This window comes from Callithrix jacchus, chromosome 6 (genome assembly GCF_049354715.1).
Source record: "Callithrix jacchus isolate 240 chromosome 6, calJac240_pri, whole genome shotgun sequence".
Taxonomy (NCBI): Eukaryota; Metazoa; Chordata; class Mammalia; order Primates; family Cebidae; genus Callithrix; species Callithrix jacchus.
In genome coordinates, this window is record NC_133507.1 from 154,600,568 (window position 1) to 154,615,389 (window position 14,822).

The 14,822-nt window shown below is 45.3% G+C and overlaps 1 protein-coding gene across 9 annotated transcripts in view; it reads left to right on the forward strand.

The window, feature by feature from the left end:
- The first annotated feature begins 3,279 nt into the window (after positions 1-3,279).
- Positions 3,280-14,822, forward strand: part of ATG16L1 (autophagy related 16 like 1) — a 38,396-nt gene continuing 26,853 nt past the window's right edge. For 6 of the 9 annotated variants that reach the window (XM_035306082.3, XM_035306083.3, XM_035306085.3 and 3 more), the window contains exons 1-3: positions 3,280-3,561; positions 7,811-7,904; positions 14,068-14,173. In XM_035306082.3, coding sequence (XP_035161973.1) covers positions 3,447-3,561; positions 7,811-7,904; positions 14,068-14,173 — 315 coding nt within the window. In that variant the 5' untranslated portion in view covers positions 3,280-3,446. The remainder of the gene's footprint in view (positions 3,562-7,810; positions 7,905-14,067; positions 14,174-14,822) is intronic. The other 3 variants (XM_035306084.3, XM_035306086.3, XM_035306087.3) reach the window with 1 other exon arrangement.

The window sequence follows — 14,822 nt, forward strand, 5'->3', positions numbered from 1 at the left end:
CTGTTACCTAGGCTAGAGTGCAACGGTGCAGTCTCGGCTCACTGCAGCCTCTGCCTCCTGAGTTCAAGTGATTCTCCTGCCTCAGCCTCCCAAGAAGCTGGGATTACAGGTGCCCAACACCATGCCCAGATAATTTTATGTATTTTTAGTAGAGATGAGATTTTGCCACGTTGGCCAGGCTCATCTCGAACTCCTGACCTCAGATGATCCACTTGCCTCGGCCTCCCAAAGTGCTGGATTACAGGCATAAGCCACAACGCCCGGCCCATTTCTACAACTTTTTCATATATACATTGTGTGTGTGTGTGTGTGTGTATACACACACATACACATATAATGTCTACCTATTAGAAAATGCAAATCAAATACACATACAAGAAAAATAAAAACACCAGCAATACCACTGCCTACAGATAGTACTGTTAGTAGTATTTTCACATATTCCATTTATTAATTAAACAACATTTACTGAGCAACATAAAGGGCTTCATTCTTTTGCTGGAGATATAACGATGTGCAAAAACAGACACAGCTCTTGTCTCATGGAGTTTACAGTCTACTGCGGGAGACAGACCTTAATAAGTAATGATACAAATATGTGTGAAACTGTTAACTGTGATCAATGCTATCGAGCAGAGGTACACATGTAATAGGGAGCTATGATCTAGTTGTGAAGGTCTCTTACCAACTGTCATGAGGAAGTGACTACTAAGATGAGAAAGAACTCACAGAAATTAATTCGAAGAAGTCAGAAGGGTAGATGTGCCTAACACAGGAAATCCAAAGGCCCTGAGATGTGAGGGAGGATGGTAAGCAGAAAGAAGTAAGAGGCCTCCACGTGGCTGCAGTTGCATGTGAGATAAAGCTGGTTAAGTTAGCAAGAGGGCAGACCTAACAGAGCTTCATCTACTTGCTTTAGAAATTATTTTTCATGTGTTCAACAAATACGTGTTGTCTATGAGGAACTAGGGACACACTAATTTTACATGAATCGATTTATGACATATACTACTGTTACTATCAACAATCTACAGAGATAAATATATAGTAATTTAACCAATCTCTTCTTGTTGGAAATGCAGATTTTTCCCCCAACTTCTCACCATTATTATAAACCACAATTACTTTTACACCAACCTAAAAACAACGTTGTAACAAAGGTTTTTGTATGTGGACATGTGTCAAATATTTCTTGGCATAAATTCCTGCAAGTGGAACTGCTGGTTAGGCAAACTGCAAATTTGTATATGTATATACATATATATTCTTTTTTTGAGACAGGGTCTTGCACTGTCAACCAGGCTGCTGGAATGCAGTGGTGCAATCACTGCTCACAAAGCCTTGACTTCCTAGGCTCCGATCTTCCCAACTCAGCCCCACCCCAGTAGCTAGGATTACAAGCACATGCCACCACACTCAGCTAATTTTTTGTATTTTTTGTAGAGATAGAGTTGCACCATGTTGCCTAGGCAGGTTGGTCTCAAATTCCTGAACTCAAGTGATCCTCTCACTTTGGCCTCCCAAAGTGTTGGGATTACAGGTGTGAGCCACTGTGTCTGGCTTTGGAAACATATTTTAATTATAAATATGGAAAATTAGCACGCTCAACTGTCAAGATTTGGTGTGATGGTCTTTTAAGGGTAGTACCACTGCTGCATTTGAAGGCATTCTCGGTCACTTTCAGAACTCGCCTTTTCATTTTCTTCAGCATGTGATGAAGTCCCTTCTATTTCTGATCCCCATGGGTCTTTCCAATGACTTCAGGTCCACTCAATACTGACTACCAATGAAACATCTTTAACTACAGTGCTAGAAGCCTGACTGTCCTCTCCTCAGCTTAAATTCTTCTATTCTGTCTCTGAAGGATCTTGCTATGGCCTTGAGACACAGTGGAAGAGAAGGTAGTTTCTGGTATTCCTTTCCTTTTGGCCACCTACTTGGTCCAGTTCCATTTTCATGCAGTAAATTCACTGATCATTAAAGGCAGATGGAACTCTAGCAACTCTATTACAGAACTGGGTTTTCCATTCTCTGAGCTTGTTGACAGACACAACCTTCTCAGGAGCCAGTGTGTCTTTACCTCCCCCTTTCAACATCTATAGCCTTAGGTTACCTTCTAGGCCTCCATTAATTGTAAGGCCACAATTTCTATGATTCTAATGAGGAAGACAAACTCTGATACACTATTCACATTTTTCTTAGCTCTTGTTTCCAGTCCTCTTCTCCAATGCAAAAACAAAACAAAGCAAAAAAAACCCGGACAAACCACAAAACCTGTTCCCCAGTCGGTGTGACATGCCTGCCAAAGCACCCCCACTTTGGGTATGTGAGTTAAGAAAGAGGAAAGAAACACGAAAAGCAGTTTAACAGTCAAAGACAGGTTTATTTTGGAGAGTAAACCTCAGAGGGGCTTCTGGTCGATTTTTGGTCAGGAGCATTTTCTCTAACACACTGAGGGTATTTAAGGGTTTAGGGGGCTGGGAGCTTATTGCAGGTTCAGAATGTTTCTATGTGAAGGAAAGTTTATCCCGGGATTGGAAAGTCTCTGGTCAGAGGGGAGGCTATCTCCGGGTTGGCACGTTTCTGGTTGGAAGGGGGTTCATCTTAGGGTTGTAATGTTTCTGGTTATCCTGACATTAACCATTAGGCTGATGTTTTTTTGGCTGGTTTTAGGCGGTTTTTTAATCAAGGGAAACTTAAAATGGTCATGTTTATCCAAGATGGCAATCCTCCTGTCAGGGTAGATCTTGGAAAGACACCAGCTGTCTTTGTAAAATTAGGTTTCCCCGGTGCTAAGCACAGTGCTGACTGCATTACATGGGTCTTTCTTTTTAATATTCGTGACAACCTTCCGAGGTAGGTATCATTTACTGTCCCCATTTTACAGATTAGACAACAGAGGTTTAGGAGGTTGTCACTCATCCACAGGCACACAGCTGTTATGGAAGAAGGGAACCCCATTTGTTCCTAAACTGACATTAAGAGGGAAAGAAAAGGGAGGCAGGCCAAGAAAGGAAACACGCAAAGTGTTGAAAAACAGGAAAGGAAAGGTAAGCGGTCACGCGGAAGCTGCCCCTTTCCTGCCTCCTTCCCGCCCGGAGCTAGGCCTTGCGCGGAACCCGAACGCCCCCCAGCGGCCGCCTCTCTGCCGCGGACGCTTCCGGCTACAGGCTGGCGTCACTAGCGAGCGCCCCAGCGTCGGCACCGGCCCCTGAGCCCGCGTGGCGTAATACGTCGGGTGAAAGGGCGGGCCTTCCGGCCCTCTCGAAAATCATTTCCGGCAGGAGCCGGAAGACCGTCCCGGATGGCCTCGGGACACCCAGTGTGTGGAGGTGAGCTCCGGGATTGCAGGTTTTCCCGCGTCCGCTGGTCGCCTCATGCTGCAGGCCGTGGCCGCTAGCCCCCGCTCGCATCGGTGGCGCTGAGGTGCCGGGGCAGCAAGCGACATGTCGTCAGGTCTCCGCGCCCCTGACTTCCCCCGCTGGAAGCGCCACATCTCGGAGGAGCTGAGGCGCCGGGACCGGCTGCAGAGGCAGGCGTTCGAGGAGATCATCCTGCAGTGTGAGCGGCGCCCACGTGGGCTGGGAGCGGGACGGGCGGGCCCCGCGGATGCATGCGGGGTGCCAGCGGGAACCTGAGGCGGAGCCCCCGGTGCCGCCCACGCGCATGGCGGCCGCCCCGCGTACCCCACGCCTGGGACGCCCCACGCCTTTTAAATGCTTTCTCTAAGTTGCGTTTTATCTTTAGGATTTTCCCTACTAACTTGTGCGATCTTTGTGGGGACGCACCGTTCGTGTTTGTATTTGTAAATCCCAGCAGCTCACACAATGCTTACACAGGTCCCGGGAACATCCCATCTATGGAGGCATGTTAATGACGGTCGTTGACTTTAAGTCGCAGAATTAACATTGCTTTCTCAATATAGTGGAACGGGTGGCCTTGGATTCCTCAAACTTACTTCCCTTACTCCACCTTGGTGGTTTTTTGTTTTTGCGGAAAAAGGGGTTTGGGGGAACGGGGTCTCGCTCTGTCGCCGAGGCTGGAGTGCAGTGGCGGAGATGACGGCTCACTGCAGCCTCAAACTCCCAGGCTCAGGTGATTCTCCCACCTGAGTCTCCGGAGGAGCCGGGATTACAGACGCGTGCTACCACCCGGTTAATTAAAAGAAAAAAATTGTAGGAACGAAGTCTACCTGTGTTTCCAGGCTGGTCTCCAACTCCTGGGCTCAAGCGATCCTCCCACCTGGGCTTCCCAAAGTACTGGGATTACAGGCGTAAGTGGCCGAGCCCAGCACATTGTTTCTTATCTTTGAGGCGAGACGGAACCTTTACTGTTATTGAAATCTTAAGTAAGAACTGCATGTCACGTTATCGGTGTTTTTGGATGCTTCTCAAGTGAGTCTACTGTGCAGACAAATTTTAGTACTGTGGTATTTGCATGTGTTATTTCATTTTGTCTTTCCCAAAATAATGTGTATGAACCAGGAACTTTTTCACACATGGAACTGAGGCCTAGGAAGATTAGGTAACTTCTGAGGTTGCACAGCAGGTTAATGGTGGGACTGGGTTTTTTTTTTTTTTTTGAGACAGTCTGGCTCTGTCACCCAGGCTGGAGTGCAGTGGCGCAATCTCAGCTCACTTAAGCCTCCGCCTCCCAGGTTCAAGCGATCGTCTTGCCCCAGTCTCCCTCGTAGCTAGAACTACAGGCGCGCACCATCAAGCCTTAGTTGTCTAATCTGTAAAATGGGGACAGTAATGATACCTACCTACCTCTGAAGGTTGTCACGAATATTAATTTTTTTATTTTTAGTAGAGACGGTTTCGTTGTATTGGACCAGGCTGTTCTCCAACTCCTGACCTTAGGTGATCTACCTGCCTCAGACTTCCAAAGTGTTGGGATTGCAGGCCCAGCGGGGACAGGGATTTGAACTCAGGCTTGACGACCAACTTTTGCATTTGCTTTTCTTACTGGCTCCCACAGCAAATCGGTCTTTGCTTTCACTGCACCCATTGTTTTAACAAAACTAAGAAGAAAGAGGATGCTCTACTGTGGGTCCTGAAAAATAATGCTGTTTCAGAAAGCCAGAGGTGTAAGAAGTCGCTCTGACTCTAAATGTGATTCCCTTACAGATTACATATATCAGTTCATTAGGTGTTTATTGGGTGTTTATGCTTTAAAAGCTAATATATTTTGAAAGTCAAATTGGGTTGGAGGCTTGACTCGCTCCGCCTGAACCCTGTGTCTGTTTTGCCTCCTCTATAAAGTGGGGAGGAAGCTTACCGTGCCCACTTGTTAAAACAGTGATGTGCATATAAGTGCTTTCAAGGTCATCTGTATAATAGTCTGTAATTGTAAAGTGTTTGTCTCTTTGAAACAAATGGAATGTTTTCCTGCCCTTTGAAAATGGCATCTTGATGAGGCAGGAGCATATAGAGCAGTCAGAATAAGAGGTCAGTTGTGGAGAGAAGATGCCTTTAGAGGGCGCTAGAGTAGTGAGTCATGCCTGCCCGAGGGACTGGGAGAGGAGATTGGGGGATAAGAGGAGAGGAACGGGCAGGAGAGTGAAGCAGCCTTTGCATGTTAAGATCTCGTTTTGGCGAAGGGACTGACAGCTAGGGAGATCATTTTCTATTATAATTTGTGAAACACATTCATTCCTCTCATTCCAGCCTTCCCAGGCCAGTGAGCTTCTGACCCTCTATCAACCTGGAGTCTGTTCCCTCTTCAGTCCCTGCCTTTGAACTGAAGAGAAAGGTGGAAAGAGGACCTAGTGGGAGGGGAAAAGCTTCCCTCCATCTCCAGCCTTCTCTTCAGGGAGGAACCTTTGGGAAGGACTCCCTTTGAATGCCTATGTCTTTTCAAAGAACCTAAAATTATCACAGGGCACCAAGCTTTGGTTCAACATCTAAAGATCTTACTAGAGCCCTTTGACACTGGTGGATTTTAAACCTTTCTCTTGATCATGATGTCCCAGGTTGAAACCAATTCCCAGTTTGGCTGAGCTAGTTCGTTTAACTAGATGAGAGTGTTTCTACCCAGGAGTTCTTTTTAGATACCAAGAAGTGGAACTCAAGACTCTACAAGGAGAAATAAGCTCTTTTAACAAGAACAGTCACTAGCATAAACCCTGTCTTGTTCTTGGTACCTGCCTCCACATCTGATCTTACTGGCGCCTGTGTGCCTGTTACTCTTATTTTTTATTTTATTTATTTATTTTTATACAGAGTCTCTCTCTGTTACCCAGGCTGGAGTGCAGTGGCATAATGTCGGCTCACTGCAACCTCTGCCTCCCCGATCAAGCAATTCTCATGCCTCAGGCTCCCCGGTAACTGGGACTACAGGCAAGCGCCCCATGCCTGACTAATTTTTGAGACAGAGTTTCACTATTGTTGCCCAGGCTGGAGTGCAGTGGCATGATCCCGGCTCACTGCAACCTCTGCCTCCCAGGTTCAAGCAGTTCTCCTGCCTCAGCCTCTTGAGTAGCTGGGATTACAGATGTGCACCACCGTGCCCAGCTAATTTTTGTATTTTTGGTAGAGACAGGGTTTCTCCATGTTGGACAGGCTGGTCACAAACTCCCAACCTCAAGTGATCTGCCCACCTCATCCTCCCAAAGTGCTGGGATTACAGGCATAAGCCACTGAGCCCAACCTGTGTGCCTATTACTCTTAATGGCATGTTCTTTCTAGTCCTGTCTTTTGAATTTCTGTACTCTGTCTCCTGTCAAATCTTTGATGTTTGGAAAGAGAACTCATTTCCCCTCCAAGCTCTCCCCTCCTGTGTTCTCTTCACACATTAGCATCTTCCACCCAGTTGCCTGAGCGAGGAGCCTCAGAAGAATCTTTCACTTTTTATTACTGTGGATCTGTTAGTGTAATTGTGTGCTTTTGTAATCTCTTACTTCATCATTGCCAGTAAGAAGAGGTCTAAGTCTAAATTTCTCATGCTGCTTTTTCCTGTGTTGGCTCAACCTTTATTTCTAGCCACTTACCAAAAGACTCTTATTCCTTCCATGTGGATGATCATCTTCCTTTCAAACCTAACTCATATATCAATGACACCATTCATAAAAATGAGTAAAGAGGCCGGGTGTCGTGGCTCATGCCTGGAATCCTAGCACTTTGGGAGGCTGAGGTGAGCAGTTCTAGAGTTCTAGAGGTCAAGAGTTCGAGATCATCCTGGCCAACATAGTGAAACTCCGTCTCTACTAAAAATACAAAAAATTAGCTGGGTGTGGTGGTGTGCACCTGTAGTCCCAGCTACTCGGGAGGCTGAGGCAGGAGAATCACTTGAAGCCGGGAGGTGGAGGTTGCAGTGAGTTGAGATCGCACCACTGCACTCCAGCCTGCCAATGGAACAAGACTGTTTAAAAAAATATTAAAAAAGAGTAAAGAATGTATTCTGTGTACCTTTTTATAGTTGACTGAATTAAATGTTAACTCCTTCATGTTGGGGGCTGTCATTTGTATTTGAATTTCTAGTTCCCTGACCTAAAAAGTAATTAAATGTATCAAATTATGATAAAGTTCTCCTGTATTACTTAAAGGTACATAGAATTTCACTTTGTCATTGTGTTTAGTGTGTTTCTTTTTCTTTTTTACTCCCAAGGTAGAAACAAATAACTTTGGGGGTAGAAAGCATTTTCAGCTCCCTTTAATAGGGAAGACATTCTTGCAGGTGTTTCTACAGGTTACTGTGGCTGGGGAATGCATGTTCCTGTATTTTATCCTGCAGTGCGTGACAAAGTAGGCACCTACTAAGTGTACATATGTTATAAATAACTTCATTTCTGAAATTCTTATTTTAATAGATAACAAATTGCTGGAAAAGTCAGATCTTCATTCAGTGTTGGCCCAAAAACTACAAGCTGAAAAGCATGACGTACCAAACAGGCATGAGATAAGGTATTTGGAAACTAACGTGTATCATCTGTGTCTCCTCTAGTGAAATTTATCTCAGTTCAGTTGTCACTTCTCTTAAAGCAAATCAAGTACTATTTCTGTGTTCTGGTTTTTGTCAGCTCCTTTCAAATGAGAACTACTAAAGCCAAGTAATTAAGATCATTTTTAAAAGGTGTGTACATACCTAGAAACTATTAGCAGTGCAGTGCTCTCAGCACTTAAGGCAGGGTTTCCCATCTAACCTGCCAGGGTTTGCATTTTTTTGTTTGTTTGTTTTTTTGTTTTTTTGAGATAGAGTTTTGCTCTTATTGCCTAGGCAGTCTTGGCTCACTGTAACCTCTGCCTCCTGTGTTCAAGCAATTCTCTTATCTCAGCTCCTGAGTAGCTGTGATTACAGGCATCCACCACCACGCTTGGCTAATTTTGTATTTTTTACTAGAGACAGGGTTTCCCCATGTTGGCCAGGCTGGTCTCAAACTCCCGACCTCAGGTGATCCACCTGCCTTGGCCTCCCTAAGTGCTGGGATTACAGGTGTGAGCCACTGGGCCCGGCCTTTTTTTTTTTTTTTTTTTTTTTTTAAATCACAGACAAGTTAAGTATTTTTAAGCAGATTTCTGTAGATCCTGTTAATATAGGATTGATTGGCACATACACAAAAATTGCTTTTGGGCAATATGGGTCTATTTGATCCTTTTTAGGTTGGTGTTTTTTCAGCATATATAAGTGGTCCCCACTTGCAGCGGTTCAACTTAAAATTTTTCTTTTTTTTTTTTTTGAGACAGAGTCTTGCTCTGTCGCCCAGGCTGGAGTGCAGTGGTGTGATCTCAGCTCACTGCAACCTGCAACCTCTGCCTTCCAGTTCAAGTGATTCTCCGGCCTCAGCCTCCTGAGTAGCTGGTACTACAGGTGCCCATCACCACACCTGGCTAAGTTTTGCATTTTTAGTAGAGGTGGGGTTTCACTGTGTTGGCCAGGCTGGTCTTAATAAACTCCTGACCTTATGATCCACCTACCTTGGCCTCCAAAAGTGCTGGGATTATAAACATGAGCCACTGTGCCCAGCCAACTTACAATTTTTCAACTTTATAATGGTGCAGAAGTGATACACTTTAGTAGAACTGTTCTTTGAGTATCCATCCAAGTGTTCTGTTTTTCCCCTTCAGTTCAGTATTCAATAAATTACATGAAATACTCAATAATTTATAAAATGGGCTTTGTGTTAGACGATTTTGCCCAACTGTAGGCTAATGTGTTTTGAGCATGTTTAAGGTAAGCTCAGCCATGATATTCAGTAAGTGAGATGTATTAAATGCATTTTCAACCTGTTATCTATGTTCAACTTCTGAGGGGTTTAAAGGGACATAGCCCCAGTAAGTAGAGGAGCAGCAGTGTTAGTAGATTATGAAATCAAATTAGCAGATTGCAGTAAACTCTTACTTTTCTTTAAGAACTAGATTAGAAAAATATCAGTGTATAAATAACAGAGTGTTTACTGGGTCATTTGTGTGCATTTATGTATATTTGAAGCCTTATTGTCCTCTTCCATAATATTCATTGTGTTTGCAGGCTAAATTTGATGGTTGATATGGGAACAGTAGCCATATTGCCCTGAAATCTCCACACATTTAGCAATTGTAAAAACAAGGATGGCAATTTATGGTGTTTAGAAAAAAAAAAACTAGAAATGCTATCTGTAGCCCTATGTGTTAATTTGCTCCTAGAGCTGTAGCTGCTGTTACATCTCCTCACCTGGCAGAATGGTCTCCTGGTAGAGGACAGAGTGGAAAAGATTGTAGAGAACAGATGGCTTGGCAGGGCCTAGGTTCCATCCTTGCTTTCTAACAGTTCAGGAAATCCTGCCTGGCTGTGGCCCTGGGAGGTCTTCTGTAGTACTTAAGATATTAGTTGTAGTATTTTGGTTAATTTTAGGTGTAGATAATGCTGTTTCACCATTTTCATCTAAATTCAGCCAGTTGAAAACTTAAAACATCTCTGATTGAACCCTTGGTGACTATTCTTGTATTCTTTAACTGTTAGCCAAACACATTTGCTTGGAAAGGCACGATAAACAAATATGTAGCAATTCTTTTGGCTGAATTTCAGTAGGATAGTCTTTTCTTGAGGCAGGGTCTCTCTCTGTCACCCAGGCTTGAGTACAATGTCATGATCATGGCTTACGACAGCCTCAGCCTCTGGGGCTCAAGCAGTCCTCCTGCCTTAACCTTCTGAGTAGCTGGGACACTACAGGTATGCACCACCATGCCAGGCTAATTTTTTTAAATTTTTTGTGGAAATAGGGGTCTCACTGTTACCCAGGCTGGTTTCCACTCCTGGGCTTAAGCGATCCTCCCTCCTCCGCCTTCCATTAGTATTGGATTTACAGGCATGAGCCACCATGCCCAGCGGGATGGTCATTTAAGTGGAGGTCTTGTTATAAATCAGGTTCATTGAGCCTGGACGCAGCAAGTTATTCATTGAAATGATGCATTTGGCAACAGTTTATTCACAAGGCTGCTAAGCAAGGATTCAGGAAAACAGGTCTCAAATCCACTCCTTGAAAATAGGGGTTGGGGGTACTTATGGGATAGGAAGCAGGGTACTCTAAAGTGTGGGAAGAGCGGATTGGTGGGTAGGAAAGATGAGGTGATTGGGGCTTCCATGCAAGCATAATCTAGCTGTGTGGTTCCTCATAGGACACATGCAGAAAATGGTGGCGTTAGCACCATCTGAAGGAGGAGTGTTTTGGCCCTCTGCTGTCAAAAGGTCACCTCTTGGGCATTCACACGGGCCCACTTGAGCGGTTGAGGGTGTCAACTGGCTTTAATGAGCAAGAGCTGCTTCCTAGTTCCTGGAGGAAAACTTTAAGCACTGATTATTATAGCGAGCCACAGTCAGTGATTTATAAGGAAGCTAGTGAGAGTTTAGTTATATATCGTTTGGCAACTTGACTTGCTAGTGGGAGTCTGGAACTAGAAGTAAGTGATGAAAAGCTGGCAAGGCGGGTTGAGTGGTGGGGTTAATCAGGTTACCATTGGTTTCAGTCTTTCCATTTCCACAAATGGTATCCATAGTAAGGCTGTCCTCCTGAGTTTTTTGTTTCCATTCATGGTATTGTTTTCCTGGAGTCATCTATGGTTCCCTTTTCCCTCCAGATCTTCCCCTCCCCATGTTCCTTCATCACCAAGCCCACCCCCTAGCCTCTTGCATCCTTTTGGTTGCATTTATTTTGCCACCTCCTTTGTTTATTTGTCTTCTTATTCCCAGACTCTGGTGGGAGCCTCATTCACTCAATAGACTTCTGCAACCGAAGTGTGGGCTGGGCATTAGGGGTGTAGAGATGAGTAAGCCAGAGTCCCTGCTCTGAGGTGAACTGGAGTCTGGACGAGGAGGCTGCCCCAGAGGGACATTTGCTAGAGAATGTAAGGGTGTTCACAGAAGCCAGGCACCATTGGCTTCCTTCCCCCTCCTTGTGTCTCTCCAGAGTTCCTGCCCATGTCATCCTAATTAACTTTGAAACACTGCACACTGTGCTTAAATAGTGATCTGCATCAGTTAGCAGACTTTCTCTTAAGTATTTTCATCACTTTGCCTACAGTTTGAAATCAAACTCTTTAGCCTTGAAATTGTTTATTCTAAGCATGGTTCCTGGACTAGTGGCATCTTCTGGGAGATTGTTAGAAATGAAGATTCTTGGGCCCCTACCTCAGACCTACTCTGTTAGAAACTCTGGGAGGAAGTACCTGATAATCTGTATTTTCAGAAATGCTTTAGGTGATTCTAGTGACTGCTAAAGTTTGAGCACTACCACCTTTACTGCTACTCAGAGTTCCTGGAACCAGCAACATTCCCATCCCCGGAGCACAGACAGTTGAAATGCAGATTGCTGGGCCTTGCTAGGAAAGCAGATCATAGTGGGCTTCAGGAATCTGCTTTAACCGTGCTCTCCAAGTGATTGGTTTTTCTACTTGCTGAAGTACCTTAGGCTGATAGTCATTGTAAGTAAAATAGGAAGTCCTTCGAGGCCCTGCGTGGTGGAATGAGTTGTGTCCTGCTTGCCTTAATCTCTCCTAGCATTTGTTTTGAGTTCTGCATCTTGGTGTACTTTGAAGTTTAAGCATCTAGTCCTGTGGCTCTGCTGCCTGATGATCTTACCTCCATTTTGCCCTTCCTAGGTGATTCCTACTTTCGTTCCTCTTCGGAAACCCCTCTCAAACTGAAACCATCCTTGTCTGGGGAAGTCTGCCTCTGAGCATGATTAACACTGTGTGTTGCCACTCTTTGATACACTTTTGTTTTTCTCTGTGTTGTTAGTTTTTATTTCGTGAATATGTTCTATAGATAGCCAGCTCCTTGGAAGGAGGGACCACATCTTACACGCTTGAGTCCGGGAGTTTGAGGCCAGCCTTGGCAACATAGTAAGACACCATCTCAATAATTTTTTAGAAGGTAGGGAGATTTGATCTTTATCCTGCCTAATTTAGAATGGTTTCATGTGAAGTGTGTTCCACTTTCTAATCTCTTGGCTTTACATCTTGGGGTAAGATTAGGGAAGTGCCAGCTTGCCTCAAAAGATGAGGTATTAGTTTGTGCTTAGCTGTGTAATAAAATACTAGTTGTAGTATTACAACATACAGACATGGAGGGACTGCTCTTCCACCCCCCCCTTTTTATTTTATTCCAGGTCACATGGAGTGGGCAGTTCTTTCCCCCTCTTCAGATGTTATCCTGGTGTCCAGCCTTCTTCCTTTTCTCCATCTACAAGCTTTCCCCTGACAGTGGTTTCAGCTACTCGCTGTAATCTGATAATTCTCATCTGTGGCACCAGCCTTCTCTTGAACTATAAATCCACAGTTGTAGTTGTCTTCTGCTCTTTCTGAGATACGCAAACACTTGACAAAGATTCCAAAACTGCATTGACTGGAGGTGATCTGAACTGACTCCTGTGGCTTTAGGCACATCTATTTGCTGACAGAGTCTACGTGTTAGCTTCCAGCTTGGACTTCTCCTTGAAGTTCAGACTCTTATTACCCAGTTTTCATTTAATGTATACACTTGAATGGCCACAGCTGAACTCTTTAGGCCTCCCCAAAACCTGCTTCTCCCACAAGCTTGCCCATTTCAGTGGGTGACACCTACCTTCTACCAGTTGCTCAGGCCAAAAGCCTTGAGTCATCCTTGACGCTGATCTTTCTTTCACACCCCATACCCAATTCAAAGTCAGGTCCTGTTGGCGCCCTCTTCAGAATGGATCTAGAATCAGACAGCATCTTAACCTTCACTGCTCCCACCCTGGTCTGAGCTGCACTGTCCCATGTTTGCACTGTGCAGTAGCCTACCGGCTGTCTTCCTATTTCTGCCCTACCTCCTGCAGTCTGCTCTCCTCTTAAAACCTAAGTCATTCTGCTGCTCACAGCCCTCCAGCAGCTTCCCTTCACACCTAGTAAACCTCACAGTCCTCTGAGGGGCCCACGAGGCTCTGCATCATCTCCCCACCTCCTCTGTCCCCTGCACCTGGGCTTCAGTCACCCGTCCTCCAAACACACACCCACTGTATGCCTCTCCAGGCCCTGCTGCTGCTGCTGCTCTCTCTGCTCAGAGGGCCCTTCCCCCAAGGGTCCACATGGCTTATTCCTCACTTCCTTACAGTCTCTAGTCATGTGTCACCTTGGAGAAACCCTTCTCAATTACATTCAAATAGGAAATCCCTGCCCCCCGCTCTGTTCCCTTTCTTTTTCTGCTTGAGTTTTCTGCACAGCACATGTGACTCCTGACCTCACATCTGCTCTCAGTTGACTGTCAGCGGCGTGAAAGCAGAGCCCTGTACGCATTGCTGCATCGTAGGCCCTCAAGTGCTTGCCCACCAATGAGTGGGCCTCGTTGTTGCCTCCCTGTTATTGGCACTTCATTCAGGAACTTTCGACCCTTTATTCCTGATGTGCCTGGTGGTCACAGCTGCTGTGCTTTTTTCCATGTGTTTCAAGTCTCTTCCTTTCCACTCATAGTGGCTGTAACTGCAGCTGCTGGAGACACCCGAATGATTTATCGGCTGTGTGAACATGTTTCTGGAGTTATTGTTTCACTGCCTCATTGGAAAGATTTGGAGTCTCATTTTTCCCCTCCCTTTTTTTTGCACATTCTCTTCATCTGCCTGGTTTGCCAATTTAGTCCCGGACATGACGGCACATGGAATGACAGTCAGCTACAAGAAATGGCCCAGCTGAGGATTAAGCACCAAGAAGAACTGACTGAATTACACAAGAAGCGTGGGGAGGTAAAGTTAACCCTTTTCCTCATCTGTCCTCTGCTCTCTGTGAGAGTCCTGTGGGGAGGGGAGGGAGCTCAGTCACTTCTCACCAGAATTGGCAGCAGCCTTAGCCATATGTGGCATCAAAAGCCCCCTCTACAGGAATAAAAGGGCTAGGAAAATGAAATGAAAAGACCAGGCAGAGTGAGGCCCATCAGCAGAAGGGCAGTCCTGTGAGAGCACTGCTGGTTACCATGCTCCAAAATCAGCATGGGAGATGAGAATAGAGAGGGTTTAAAGAACAAAAAAGCCTGCTACCTGGTCCATTGAAGGTCTTACTGATGGTTTGATAAAGCTTTTCAGTATGACCCTGAAATTTCAGAGACATTCATGAGAAAGAATCAAGTCCCAGGCTGTGTTCCCCTGGATGGTGGTCTTGTGGCAAAGTTCCAGTTGGAAAATGCAGTTCACCATCACTGCAGCTCAACTGATTGTCTTTTCAGCAGTAGTGAGTCTCCAAAAGGGTAGCTGAGGCTGACGGCTAGACAGCTGTCCTCAGCAAGCCCCGGGAAGTCACTTGGAATACTCCTCATCCAGCCAAGCTGGCCTTTAACAGGGAGTGTCAGGGACAGTTCCCCTTTGTGTCCCCATAGATGCCTCGGCTCCTTGCTGTCAT